The sequence below is a fragment of the Heteronotia binoei genome, chromosome 9 (assembly GCF_032191835.1).
Source record: "Heteronotia binoei isolate CCM8104 ecotype False Entrance Well chromosome 9, APGP_CSIRO_Hbin_v1, whole genome shotgun sequence".
NCBI lineage: Eukaryota > Metazoa > Chordata > Lepidosauria > Squamata > Gekkonidae > Heteronotia > Heteronotia binoei.
Window position 1 is genome coordinate 89,325,595 of NC_083231.1, and position 13,574 is coordinate 89,339,168.

The 13,574-nt window shown below is 44.4% G+C and overlaps 1 protein-coding gene across 3 annotated transcripts in view; it reads left to right on the forward strand.

Moving 5' to 3' along the window:
* The window catches only part of TBCK (TBC1 domain containing kinase), a 145,095-nt gene that overhangs the window by 28,075 nt on the left and 103,446 nt on the right, over positions 1-13,574 (forward strand). For all 3 annotated transcript variants that reach the window (XM_060246961.1, XM_060246959.1, XM_060246962.1), the window contains 5 exons: positions 5,314-5,387; positions 6,880-7,021; positions 10,792-10,852; positions 11,799-11,860; positions 12,705-12,766. In XM_060246961.1, coding sequence (XP_060102944.1) covers positions 5,314-5,387; positions 6,880-7,021; positions 10,792-10,852; positions 11,799-11,860; positions 12,705-12,766 — 401 coding nt within the window. The remainder of the gene's footprint in view (positions 1-5,313; positions 5,388-6,879; positions 7,022-10,791; positions 10,853-11,798; positions 11,861-12,704; positions 12,767-13,574) is intronic.

The following is a 13,574-nucleotide window of genomic DNA, read 5'->3' on the forward strand; positions in this document are numbered from 1 at the left end:
AATGACCCGGTTGTCGAAGAGGAACGCGACTAGCCGATGGTCCCAATCGCCTTGCACTATCCTTCCCAGGGCTTCTTTTGTTGTTCGGACCATCCGCTCGGCCTGGCCGTTGGTGGCTGGGTGGAAGGGGGCTGACCGGATGTGTCTAATGAGGTACCTCTGGAGGAACGCCTGGAAGTCCCCCGAGGTGAACGCTGCCCCGTTGTCCGAGACTATGGTGTCCGGAATACCGTGGGTGCACAGGACCCTGCGTAGTGCTCTAATGGCTGCTGCTGACGAGGTAGACCCTATGGGGATGACCTCTAACCATTTTGTGTATGCATCTACAATGATTAGGAAGATCTGTCCCTGGAACGGCCCGGCAAAATCAATGTGGAGCCGGGACCACGGTTTCCTTGTGGTCTCCCACCGTGTAGCCGGGGCGCTGGGTGGATGCGGCCGCGACTCCTGGCATGTGCTGCATCTCCGGACCCAGTTCTCTATCTCCCCGTCCATCCCCGGCCACCATACGTAGCTCCTGGCCAGGGCCTTCATTCTCACTATGCCTGGGTGTGTTTCGTGGAGTGATTCCAAGACCCGTTTCTGTAGAGGGGGGGGGGACCACTACCCTGCTCCCCCATAGTAGGCACCCTTTGTGGGCTGCGAGTTCCTCCCTTCGCATTTTGTAGGGTTTGAACTCTTCCCCCATGTCCCCCTCTGGCCACCCCCTCACCACCCAGTCGAGCACCCGTGCTAGGGTTTTGTTTTTTCCGGTGGCTCTAGCCACCTCTGCCGCGTGGAGGGGCTGCTCCGGAAGTGACTCGATTGACATGACCTGGTGTGCTGGGGCTGGATCGGGGCCTGTGTCGGGGAGCGGCAACCGGCTGAGAGCGTCCGCGTGACCCATTGCCTTGCCCGCCCTGTGTACCAGCGTGTAGGTGTACGAGTTGAGGAACTGATTCCACCTCAACACCCTCTGGGACAGGATTTGGGGGGTTTGGCGGTCTGGGGCCAACAGACCCAAAAGCGGCTTATGGTCCGTCGCTATTGTGAACCGGCGCCCATACAAATAATCGTTGAATTTATGGACCCCCGCTACTATGGCCAGGGCCTCCTTGTCGATTTGTGCATAGTTCCGTTCCGCCGAAGTCAGGGTGCGTGAGTAGTATGCGACCGGGACCTCCCGGCCATCCGGTAACTGGTGCCCCAGGACAGCGCCCACCCCGTACGGCGATGCATCGCATGCCAGGATGACCGGGAGGCGCTCGTCGAAGTGGTGCAGCACCGCGTTGGAGACCAGGACGTCCTTAACTGCCTGGAAGGCGGCGGCTTGCTTCTTCCCCCACACCCATGGAGCTTTTTTGTCCAGTAACCGGTGTAGGGGTTCGGCGAGGGCCGCCTTGTGGGGTATGAACGTGTGGTAGAAATTGAGGACCCCCAAGAAGCTCTGTAGCTCCGCTTTACACGTGGGGGCAGGGGCTTGAACAATGGCCCTAGTCTTTTCCTCGGTCGGGTGGATTCCCTCCGCGTCCACTGCGAATCCCAGGAACTCCACCTGCGGCACCCCCAGCATGCACTTCTCCCTTTTAACTTTTAGTCCAGCGGCTTGAAAACGGCGGAGCACCTCCCGGAGGCGGTTGCGGAATTCCTCGGGGTCCGGGGCAGCGATTAAAACATCATCGAAAAACGGCTGGACTCCGGGGATCCCTTTAAGGAGAGCATCCATTATGCTCTGGAAGATCCCCGGAGCCACGCTGACCCCAAACTGCAACCGGTTAACCCTGAACGCCCCCCCTGTGGGTAACTATCGTCTGCGCCTCGGCCGTTTTAGCGTCCACTGGGAGCTGCTGGTAGGCTTGTGCCAGGTCCAGCTTCCCAAAAATCTTTGACCCCGCCAGGGCTGCCAGGACGTGGCTGACGACTGGCACCGGGTATGGGTTGTCTTGGAGCGCTTTGTTAATTGTGCACTTGTAATCGGCACATATCCGCACGTCCCCATTTGGTTTGACCGGGGTCACTATGGGGGTTTCCCACATGGCGTAATCAACTGGCTCCAGGACCCCTTGGGCTACTAGGCGGTCCAACTCTGCCTCGATCTTGGGCTTCAAGGCGAAGGGGACCCTCCTTGCCTTGAGCCGGATCGGTCTGACCGTCGGGTCGAGCGGTAGGGAGATGGCCGGGCCCTTGTAACTACCCAGCGACCCATCGAATACGTCGGGGAACTCTCCGCACACCTCCCCGAACCCTCCTGCTGTGGCTGTGCGCGCCACCTCTACTCGGATTCCCAAGGGGCCAAACCATGCAAGACCCAACAGGGTGGTAAGCGGCCGCTTGACTACCAGGATGTCTAGGGGCCCTCTGAAGGATCCCCGCTCCACCAGCACCCGTGCCCACCCCGCTATTTGGACCGGGTTTTGCTGGAAGTCCCGCAATATGAAATTTGCCGGTCGCAGCTGCAGCCCCTGGCCGGGGCGTAGCCTTCTCAGGGTCTCCTCCGCAATTATGGAGATGGAGGAGCCTGAGTCCACTTCCATGGTGCAGGGGGCCCCGTCTAGGAGGACCGCCATCGTTATCTTGTTGGGGGTGGTCAGGGGTAAATTCAGTACCTGAAGTGAGGTGGAGGCTGTGGAGTGGGACTCGGCGACCTCGTGGTGCGCGGTCGGCCGCGGGCGGTGGGGCTTGGCTCGGCAAGCCCGCGCTATGTGGCCGGTCTTCCCGCAGCTTCTGCAGTCCTAGGTCCGGTACTGGCAGTCCCGCCGATCGTGGGGGTCGCCGCAGCTGGCGCATTTAGCCCTTTCGCTGGTGCGCTGACTCTGCCGTTCATGGGCTCAGGGGCGCTGTGGAGCTCGGGCGGCGGGTCCTGCGGCGCGTCGCGTCTGGAAGGCTTCTCCCTCGTCCTGGTGCTCGGGGTCCAGCTCCTCGTGGTGAGCGGTCTCGGTCTTGGCCCGGGGAAACGTCCTGGCGGTCCTCTCCCACGCTACCGCCTCGCTGAAGGCGCCCTGGAGGGTGAGCTCTTCTTTGGCGAAGAGCTTCTGCTGGAGCCTTTCATCGCGGAGGCCCCACGTGAATCGGTCGGCCAGGGTTTCCTCCAGCTGGGGAAAGTTGCAGTTCCCGGCGAGTTTGCGGAGGGCCTCCAAGTAGTCCGCTGCTGACTCTCCTGCGGTCTTGTCCCTTCTGTGGAACAGGAATCTGCGAGCCACCCGTGAGGGCTGCGGCAAGAAATGGCCCGTGAGGAGCCGGATGATCTCCTCGTAGGATTTCTCCGCCAAGCGGGCGGGCGCCGAGAGACCCTTCGCGATCTCGAACGTGGCTGGCCCGCAAACGCTCAGGAGAACATCCCTCTTTGCTCCGGCGTCGGTGATCTTGTTGGCCCGGAGGTAGAACTCGACCCGTTCCGAGTAGGACTCCCAGCCCTCTGGATTTGCGGGGTCGAAGGGCTCGAGGTAGCCGGTGATCCCGCCCTGGTTGGCCATGGTGGCGGCGGCGGTCGTGTCAAGTCGTTCGTTGCCCAAGATCTCCGTCGTAGCCGATGAGGCTAGAATCCCATCCTCGTCGCCACTGTAAAGTACCAGACTTGGAGACGAGCGTAGGGCAACATAGTTTATTACATGGTACTATACAAGATGGAGAGAGCTAGCACGCGGGCCGGATCCCGCATATATATAGTTGCCGGACTATTCTCCCTGCTGGCCGGTCCAATGCCGACCAGCCGTATTTCCCGCCACAAGCTGTGATTGGCGGATCGTTGCGCCCAGCGCGGAGGCACCTGGATATTTCTCAGTTACCTCCGCGGCTGGGGTGGACTGATGTCATTCTGCTGTTGTGGCCATTATGAACTGGTTGCGCTCTGCGAACGCCATACACTACAGTCAGGAAATGGCAAACTACCTCTGAAGGTCTCGTGCCTTGAAAACACACACACACAAACATATATATAAATAAAACACATTGGCTGTGATGGCATTTTCTACCCCCAATTCCTTAGTTTTTCCTTTTATCTGCATGGAGAAGTATAGGATAACCCAGGCCAACACCATGTTTTAAGAACCTGTAGCACAGAATTACTGTCAGATTGTTATCAGGGTTGATTTTGCTGTTACACTGGTTTGGCTTTTAAACAACAAAAGTAATTGTTCATGAGTATACATCCTGAAAGGTGTATTCTACTCCTGTACCTTTGATCTGAGTGAGTATTTCATAGCCTAAGGAACCTTGATCCCCTTCACTGTCATCCCATTTCTTTCTTGGCTTGCTTCATATTCCTTTAATCTACAGATTTTACTATGAAATCAGTTAACAAATACCACAATATTCACTTCAACTGAAAATGTAAGCCAGCACTATGGATTCTGATAGCCTCTCTACCAGTTGTAGTTTGCAGATTTCAGAAAAAAACACTGAACACTTAATGGGGGGATAGGGTCAGTTCAGCATATTTCATGGGAAATATTTATAGATTTTGTTTGTTTAAATATATCCCCTGATTTCCCATGAAAAGTGTGTTAATCATTCATGTATTAAGATAATTTGTTTGTTGTAAAATGTGAATGATGTGTTGTTTAGAACAATTCATTTTATAAAGTAATGCTAGTTGCTTTCTCTAGAAGAATGGTAACAGACAAGCAGATGGAATATATTCCTTCTCTCCTTTTTGTCTGTGACATTGGAATTTTGCTTTCTTCTTAAAAGTAAGAATATGGAAAAATAAGATCAAAAATGGAAGATGGTCACAAGCTTTTAAGGAGCTTGATTTTTTTTCTTTGGTTTTTTTTTAATGCTCAGAACATTTAACACAGAACTTTTTCTAGTGATAGTGTAATCCAGAATATTAAATCTTAATAGAAGCATGACTGGCAGTATTTTTATTTGGAATATCTTTATTAAATTTATAATAAAACTATAAAATGGGTTTTTGATGGAAATACAGAACTCCAGACTTCATGAAAAGGATATTGATTTCAAAACATTTGAAAGAGAAGTTCACATATATAGCAAAATGTCTTCAATTATGAAATTGGGAAAGTTTGAAGATCGTTATGGGTTTTTCAGAATAGGGTGATACTTTTCCTAAAATGTTCTATGTGAGACTTCAATGATTTATATAAAAGTGTTGAAGGTTTTTGATAACAGTAAACTTAGGCTGCTATTTACCAATGTTTGGAAAATATCAGGTTGGGTCCTGCAGATCCATTCCACTAATGAATTCATCTGCCACTTTTGGTTCACTTTGACCTCAGGTATTTGGGATTAACTTTTTAAAATTTATTTAAAAACCATAAATTACCAAATAAAAGTGCTGTTCTGTAGATTGATACATTTTTCTCTTTGTAACAGGGACATGCCAAGTTGGCTAAATTTGGCTTTTACCACATGACAGCTTATGGTGCTGATGTTGATTTTCCCATAGGGTAAGAATAGATGTCCGCTTTATGAACTTACTAGGTATTGAACGTATGAAATTGCCAATAATAAGCCTATCAACGTCAATATTGTCTACTTTGATGGTCAGTCCTGCTGTCTAAGGGCCTTTAAGCAGGGGTGCCAAGGACTGGACAAGAATTCTTCTGCAAACAAAGATGATGATGATATTGGATTTATATCCTACCCTCCATCCTGAATCTCAGAGCGGCTTACTATCTCCTTTATCTTCCTCCTCCACAACACCCTGTAAGGTGGGTGGGGCTGAGAGGACTCTCACAGCAGCTGCCCTTTCAAGGACAACCTCTGCCAGAGCTGTGGCTGACCCAAGGCCATCCCAGCAGGTGCAAGTGGGGGAGTGGGGAATCAAACCCAGTTCTCCCAGATAAGAGTCCGCACACTTAACCACTACACCAAACTGGCTCTCCCACACCAAACTGACTCTGTTGTTGAGTTACTCCAGTTTATTAAGTTTTAGAATACTACTTGTAGCTTTTAGAGATGAAGGGTCACAGATAATATTACAGAATCTGCAGCTGCTTACTGTTCCAAAAACCCCAGCTGCTTAGCTGCCATGGGGAATGGTATGTCTAGAAGTATGAAAATCTCATTTATTGTTTATAAAGGGAAGCTTGACTTTTGGGGGCCAGGGATTCATGCTGTTGAAGCATGATTAAGAGGTTTCAAGGTGTATGTAAAATTGCACAGTTAAGCATTATGTTAAGCTGAATCACTAACAGTGCTTAAGGTTACCTCTTTAGTTAGTACTTGAAGCCAAGGTTTAACACTGGATTGATGCCTAGGTTGCAACTGTGGCAACCCCAGTGTTCTTCATTGTGAGTGCTTGATTATAGCTGAGAAAGGAAAGTTCTATAGTCCCATGATGCTAATTGGTACAATACTATTATTGCCCTTCAGTATAGTCGGAATGGTCCAGAAATGAGATCTGTGCCTGGAGGAGGATCTGTTCACTGCACAATCTCATGCATTGTAATTGAGGTGTACTCTCAGTTTGCATGATGCATTGCCCAAATCTGTTATACATATGAGCAACCTTTGTGGAATGTAGATTGTGCTCTTTGGCTGTGCATGGTGAGGAGAGATCAGGAATAGCTGATAAACTGCCTCAAAGAGCTTTATCTGTCATCACCATATCTTTATGTCCTGGAAATCCTGGTGAGTTTCATAGAACTCCAAAGTTTTGAAATGCAGTTCGGACAGCAGCAATCTGTCCCGTAAGAATCAACAAGACAGTTTTCCAAAGTAAAAAAGTGTAGTGTGATAGATTTTCTATTCCACCCCACCTCCCATATCAGCATTTATTTTTCCAAGGTAATTTTGTGCAATAATATAGCTACAAAATGTGACAGCATTCACATTCAATGAGACTGGTATTCATGAGGAATGAATTGCTTCATTCAAATGATTTGTCCAAGTTCCTTGCCATATCTTGTTGTTTAAATTGTTGTTTTGTTACTGTAGATATCCTTCATACCTGGCACCGGAAGTGATTGCCCAGGGAATTATGAAATCCAGTGATCATACTCAAAGCGAAAAGCCTTTGCCTTCTGGCCCTAAATCTGATGTATGGTCCCTTGGTATTATATTATTCGAGCTTTGTGTGGTACGTAAAATTTAAACAATTATACATAAATTGGGGATGAGGTGACTTAAGAGCAAATAGCTTTGGACAGAAGTGTTTTTGCTCCATGTCACATTTTCAAGTTTTGTTGAAGTAAAAAAGTGAATGTTTAGACTATAAAAAAGACTGCCATGTTCACCACAGAATAAAAATGGATTTATGAGAGTAGCAGTTATCCTTTTCTGCACTTTTTCCAATGCTATAATATCTTTTTTGAGGTGTGGTGATCAGAATTGTACACAGTATTCCCAATGAGGCCGCACCATCGATTTATACAGGGGCGTTATGATACTGGCTGATTTGTTTTCAGTTCCCTTCCTAATAATTCCCAGCATGGCGTTGGCCTTTTTTATTGCAGTCGCACACTGTCTTGAGTCTCTCGACATTTTCAGTGAGTTATCTACCATGACCCCAAGATCTCTCTCTTGGTCAGTCTCCGCCAGTTCACACCCTATCAACTTGTATTTATAGTTAGGATTTTTGGCCCCAATGTGCATTACTCTGCACTTGGTCACATTGAATTTCATTTGCCATGTTGATACCCACTCGCCCAGTGTCAGCAGATCCCTTTGAAGCACCTCACAATCCTCTCTGGTTCTCACTACCCTGAACAATTTAGTGTAATTTGCAAACTTAGCCACTTCACTCTTACTCCCAACTCCAAATAATTTATGAACAAATTAAAAAGCATCGGACCCAGTACTGAGCTTTCGTGACTCATGAAAGTTCATGCCCTACCAGAAATTTTATTAGTCTTTAAGGTGTTACTGGGGTCTTAAACTTTTTTACCTTAACCAAAGAGTCATTGGATACATTTTGTATGCGTGTATTAGTAGTATGAGGATACCTAAGAGGGCTAAATGACATCAGAAATTAATGATACTAGCACCAAAACTGTTTTAAATTGTTTTAATTGTTTCAATGTTTGAACTGTTAAATTCTAGAATTTATGAATTGTCTAAATGTTTTATTGCTGTGAGCCCGCCCTGAGCCTGCTTCGGTGGGGAGGGTGGGATATAAATCCAATAAATAAATAAATGCATCAAAAAGGAACATAATTTTTTTTCTGATAAACACAGAAAAATAAATAGGAACACTTTCAAAGCTTTTCCTTTGCCTACTGAAAAACACTTTTTAAACTATATTAGGTTTTTCAACATGCAAACGGCTAATTTTTAAAGTGGTTTCTGTTGCCTCCATTCTCTTTGAAAGACAAGGAGGAGCATCAATACTCTTTGTGTTCCGCTGCTCAAAGCTGTATGAAAATTCTATGGAATACCACTGGAATAAAACCCAGGGGTTAAGAATTGAACAGCTCCCAGTTGGGGAGAGTATGGGTGAATCTGCTCATTCCTGTTCCAAATGCAGTGACAGTGGCAGTTTGATTCTAAAAAATATGTAATGCCTTTACCAATTTCTTGCATTCTTGTTCCTGCATTTTATTATTTTCTTTTGGCATGGATCCTGTGGAACAAGTTGACAGCAAATAGCAAATAGAAAGCCTTTATTGGCATAAAACAGATTTAGCAGTAAAATAGCAATATAAATAATATAAAATCCTAGATTATAAAGTACATAGGGAGCTAAAATACATAAAACAAGTAAAATATATATGAGTCGAGTTTAGCCAAATTAAATAATTAAAAGACAAAATGTGGTCATTCCAGGACCATTCTCTGTCGTATTTCCATGGCCTGTTGGAGAAATCTAGCCACCATTAAAGTTACCTCAGCGCAAGTGTCATTTAAAAGTTTGTGGACTTTGCCTGAATCAGCACAGCCCAACATATCTGCTAAGATATCTTTCAAGTATATACAATGAATATCATCATAAAGAGGACAGTTCAGTAGTACCTGGGAAATAGTTTCAATACACTTGGAATTACAAAGACAGTGTCTATTAGAGTACTCAATGCTGCTAAATCTACCAAATAGGATAGCAGATGGTAATGCATTACATCTCATTAACGAGAATGCACGCCGTTGCTGTGGAGCTTGCAGAGAGGAGAAATACGACACTAATTTCCCTACTGAAAGAGGAAAGTTCGAAATTCAGCGGGGAGCAGGACTTGTTGGCCAGGCTATATAACGTTTGCATTTCAATATCTAGAATTCTGAGCTTAAGTTTCAAAAAAGCTTCTTTTAAGGATAGCATAAGAAGTGAGTCTAAATCAATGCCCATAGATTTTATTTTCCTCTCAATAAATACTAGCCAATTTGACAAATTAGACTCTGAGAGCAGTTGATATAAAAGGCTCTCTGAGTCAGAGCGGAAATGTAGCCGAAGCCAGTATTAAGTGACATTAGCCATGCTTGTGTTTCCACAAGATTCGTCCCTGTTTCTAAACACAAAACTGCATATGGCATGCACTTTGGGAATCCCAGAATTTTCCGTAGGAATTTTGATTGGACACCTTCAATGTTATTATCCAAGGCTGTGATCCACACTGGGACCCCATATAAAAGCTGCGGTATCACTTTAGCCTTAAAGATTTTTAGCGTGGCTGGGATAAACTGATTGCCTCTGCTGTAAAAGAAGCGCTGGATAGCTGCAACACTAACATTGACTGACTTAATTATACAGTTACGATGATTAGTCCAAAGTGTGTTATATTGAAAATGAATTCCTAGGTGTTTGTAGTATTTTACTTGTTCTATCTCTTTGCCACCTATTGACCATTTAGTTGGTTTCCAAGATTTGGAAAAAACAACAATTTTAGATTTGTCATAGTTCAATAGGAGCTTATTGTTGTCAAGGAATGTGATACAGCGAACAAGCAAACGCTTTAATCCAATTCTGGAACAGTAAGACTGTATCGTCCGCATATAACAGTAAGGGAACATGTCTGGCACCAAGTTTTGAACTATGATGGTCAGTATCTGACAAAAAGGGAGCAAGATCATTAAGAAAGAGGTTAAACCAAAAGGGGGGCAACACACAACCTTGTTTAATCCCCTTTCTTAACGGGATTTTTGACGTAAGATTGCCTGATAAAGAGCATTTGACTTGGCAAAAGTTGAAAGTATATAATTTTTTAATAAGCATAAGGAGTCTTTTATCAATACTTGTTTGTTCCAGTTTATCCCACAACAGGTCTCTGTCAGTCGAATCAAATGCTCCCTCTAAGTCTAAAAAGGCTACATATAATTTCATCTTTTTCCCAATAGTGTATTTAGAAATTAGATGGGACAAAGTATTACAATGATCGAGAGTAGTTTTGCCTTTACAAAAACCCAGCTGTTCCGGACCAAGAATTTTTTCTCGTGTCATCCATTGTTCAAGTTTCCTCAGCAGATATTTAGAATATAATTTACCAATGGTGGATAGGAGACTAAGCGGCCTGTAATTATTTGACAGGAAAGTTCTCTCCCCTTCTTCCCTTCCCCTGCACTTCCTGAAAAGCTTCTCTTATGCTTCTAGAGCATTGAGCTAGAGACAGTGCAGGGCAGTGCAAAAGTAAGGTTTATAAGAACAGGGACTTTTGACGCTTAAAAACTTATACCCAGAATATCTGGTTGATCTCTAGGATGCCACAGGACTAGGTCTTCTATGACAGACTGGCACAGCTACCCTCCTAAAACTATGGTTAAGTAGAAGTTTACATTTGTCATATCGACTTTAAAGTTGACACAGCAGCTTCTGGTACATATGATTCATAAACTGTCATGGAGGCCTTGAGCCATGTATTTCATAACATAACATGTATTTCATAATAATGTTTTAGTAATCTCATGCCTTGCTTTTGCCTTTAGGGCAGAAAGCTGTTCCAGAGTTTAGACGTAGCTGAAAGATTAAAACTCCTGCTTAATCTTGGTAAGTTATGTGAAAATAACTGCAGGGCATAGCATCTTCATAAAGATCCAGATGAATCAAGGTCATACTACTGGTGCAGGGATGCCAGATTTCCAGCACTTCTGAATGTAGGAAGTTTAAGGATATGTCAAAGCAGTATTGCCCATATGTAGCAAAGAAGCTGAGTAAGTAATGGTGTTAGAAGGAAACTCTTAACAAGGGCTTTTTTTGTAGAAAAAGCCCAGCAGGAACTCATTTGCATATTAGACCACACCCCTTGATGTCACCATTGTTTCACACATGACTTTTGTGTAGAAAAGGCCCAACAGGGATTTATTTGCATATTAGGCCACACCCCCTGACACGCCAAGTTAGAAGGAAGTGTGTTCCTGCTCAAAAAAGCCCTGCTTAACCATGTAGGAGACTAAACCAGGCAAAGTAATAATTGCTTCTATCATCAGGGTGATTTTGATTGGTAGGAATGTCAAAAATGCAAATATAAAGTGTGTTGCTATCAAGGCACACCAGATGACTGATTCCAAAATAAATAATAATAATAATTAGAATTAGAATTTCTGTAGCACTTTCAGTATTCAAAACACTGCACATACAATTTAAAGTGACATCATCAAAAGCTAAAAACACAAATTATTAGTGCCAGATCTATTTATGTTAGCATTCACAGGCAGCCTAAGATGGGCTCCCCCTCCCCTTCTGATGCTCCAGTGGTTCACTTGCTTTAAAAGAAAGGTAAAATCTTTCCAATTACAGAAGGTCAAATTTGAGTCTTACAAAAATGTGTGAATAAATTACTGTTAAAATTGGTCCTTTAGAAATTGATTAACTTGCAAAGATGTAGTTTGGAGACAGGTCCTCAAGTGGAAGGAAAGATTTCTAGGATTTTTTTTTTTTTTGCACTGAGTCATTCCATGTTGATAATGTTCTTCTTCATGTTCTGACTTTGTAGGATGTGTGGATGATATCATAACAGTATTGGCTGAGGAACACGGTTGTCTGGAGATTATCAAGGTCAGACCAGAAGAATGTATTGCTTAGTTTTAGATATGTTAATTATCACAGCATTCAACTCCTTTTCTTGAAGCAAAATGAGGATATGTTTTAGAACAAAACTTATTTCTATGTCTTCCGTACTGTGTTACATTTTTAGATTATGTGCTCAAACCTTTTTCCGTTATACTGAAAGTTCTCCTTTTTCGAGACTGTAACCTCTTAGTTAAAAGCCTTGTTAAAAAGACATGTTTTGGCCTGGTGCCTAAAAGAGAATAGGATAGGTGTCACACAAGCCACAAAGTGGAGGGCACTTCCACAGATGAGCGGCTACCACTGGAAATAGCCTGTCTCCGATCACCACTCACCTGACCTGTGAGTTATTTAATTCATTTGTACCTCACCTTTCTCCCCATATGGGGAGAAAGCATCTTCATGTTGTTCCCTCCTCCAGTTTATCCTCACAGCACCCCTGTGAAGTAGGTTAGGCTGAGAAAGTGTGACTGGACCAAGGTCACCCAGTGAGCTCCCAAGTCATGAATGGTGATTCATTCCCAGTTCTCCCAGATACTGTGACACTACTACTATACTGCACTGGCTGCATACACTGACCTCTGCAGGTGGGTGTACAAAGAACAGAAGGTTTGAACTGGCAAGCTGGTCAATATGGGAGAAGATGGTCCATAGTTTTCTAACCCCCCCCCCCCAAGAAGTCACAGCTTTTATAATCTGATTTATGCCCTTGCAGTCTTATGTTCAAACATAAATAAAATTCCCTATGGTTTGTTTTGTCTTTAAACTGCGCATTTTTTAAAATGCTTAATTCAGTGTCATTTCTATTGATGTTTCTGCTTTTGCTTACCAGGAAATGCCAGAAAATATTTTAGCTCTGCTGAAGAAATGCCTTACATTCCATCCTTCTAAGAGGTGAGCACATGGATGGATCCCCTTTAAAGCAAGAAGGATACAGTATTTATGCAGTAGCCATGTGTTGCTATTTATGCCTAAAATGGCAGCCATCTGAGGCAATCTGTTAAAATCACTTTTTGATCATTTCTGTAGTTACTTATCTGTTAATCAACTCCTTGATCCAACTATGGGATCCAACTTCTGTGTGCATGGTTACTAGTAGTAAAGAGCCTCAGCCACCAGTCAGGCAACATGGTTGTTACTAGAGTTGCCAACTCTGGTTTGGGAAACTGCTGGAGATTTTGGGGTGTAGGCTGGGAAAGGTGAGGTTTGGGGAGACGAGGGACTTCAGTGGAGTATAATCTTTGTAGTCTGTAATAATTTGTACTTCCCCACTTGGAGGATGGCAATGCTAATTGTAACCCATGTTACATAAAGGCAACCCTAGGTTTTCCAGAAGTGTATGCTTAACTAGGAGCTAGAGCCAGTCACAAATTCCTGGAAAACATAAATGCATGGTACATTTATTTGAATGTACACTTTAGAATTGAGATGTTAAAAAAAGTTATATGGAAAGTGGTTTGCAGACCATGATAGCATTAATCATCTGTTCGAGATACGGTAGGAAGAATTCCTCAGGCACCTGGGAATATACACATAAGAGCTTGTTTCATTGTGCTTAAGACAATAATAATGAGGAATGCAGAGCACAATGCAGTCCTAAATAGAGTTCCAGCCATCTATGCCTAATGAAGTTTTGAGGCTTAGCAGGGTGTAACTGTACATAGGAATAGCACTGGTAAAAAACTGGAATGTAAATTTCCAT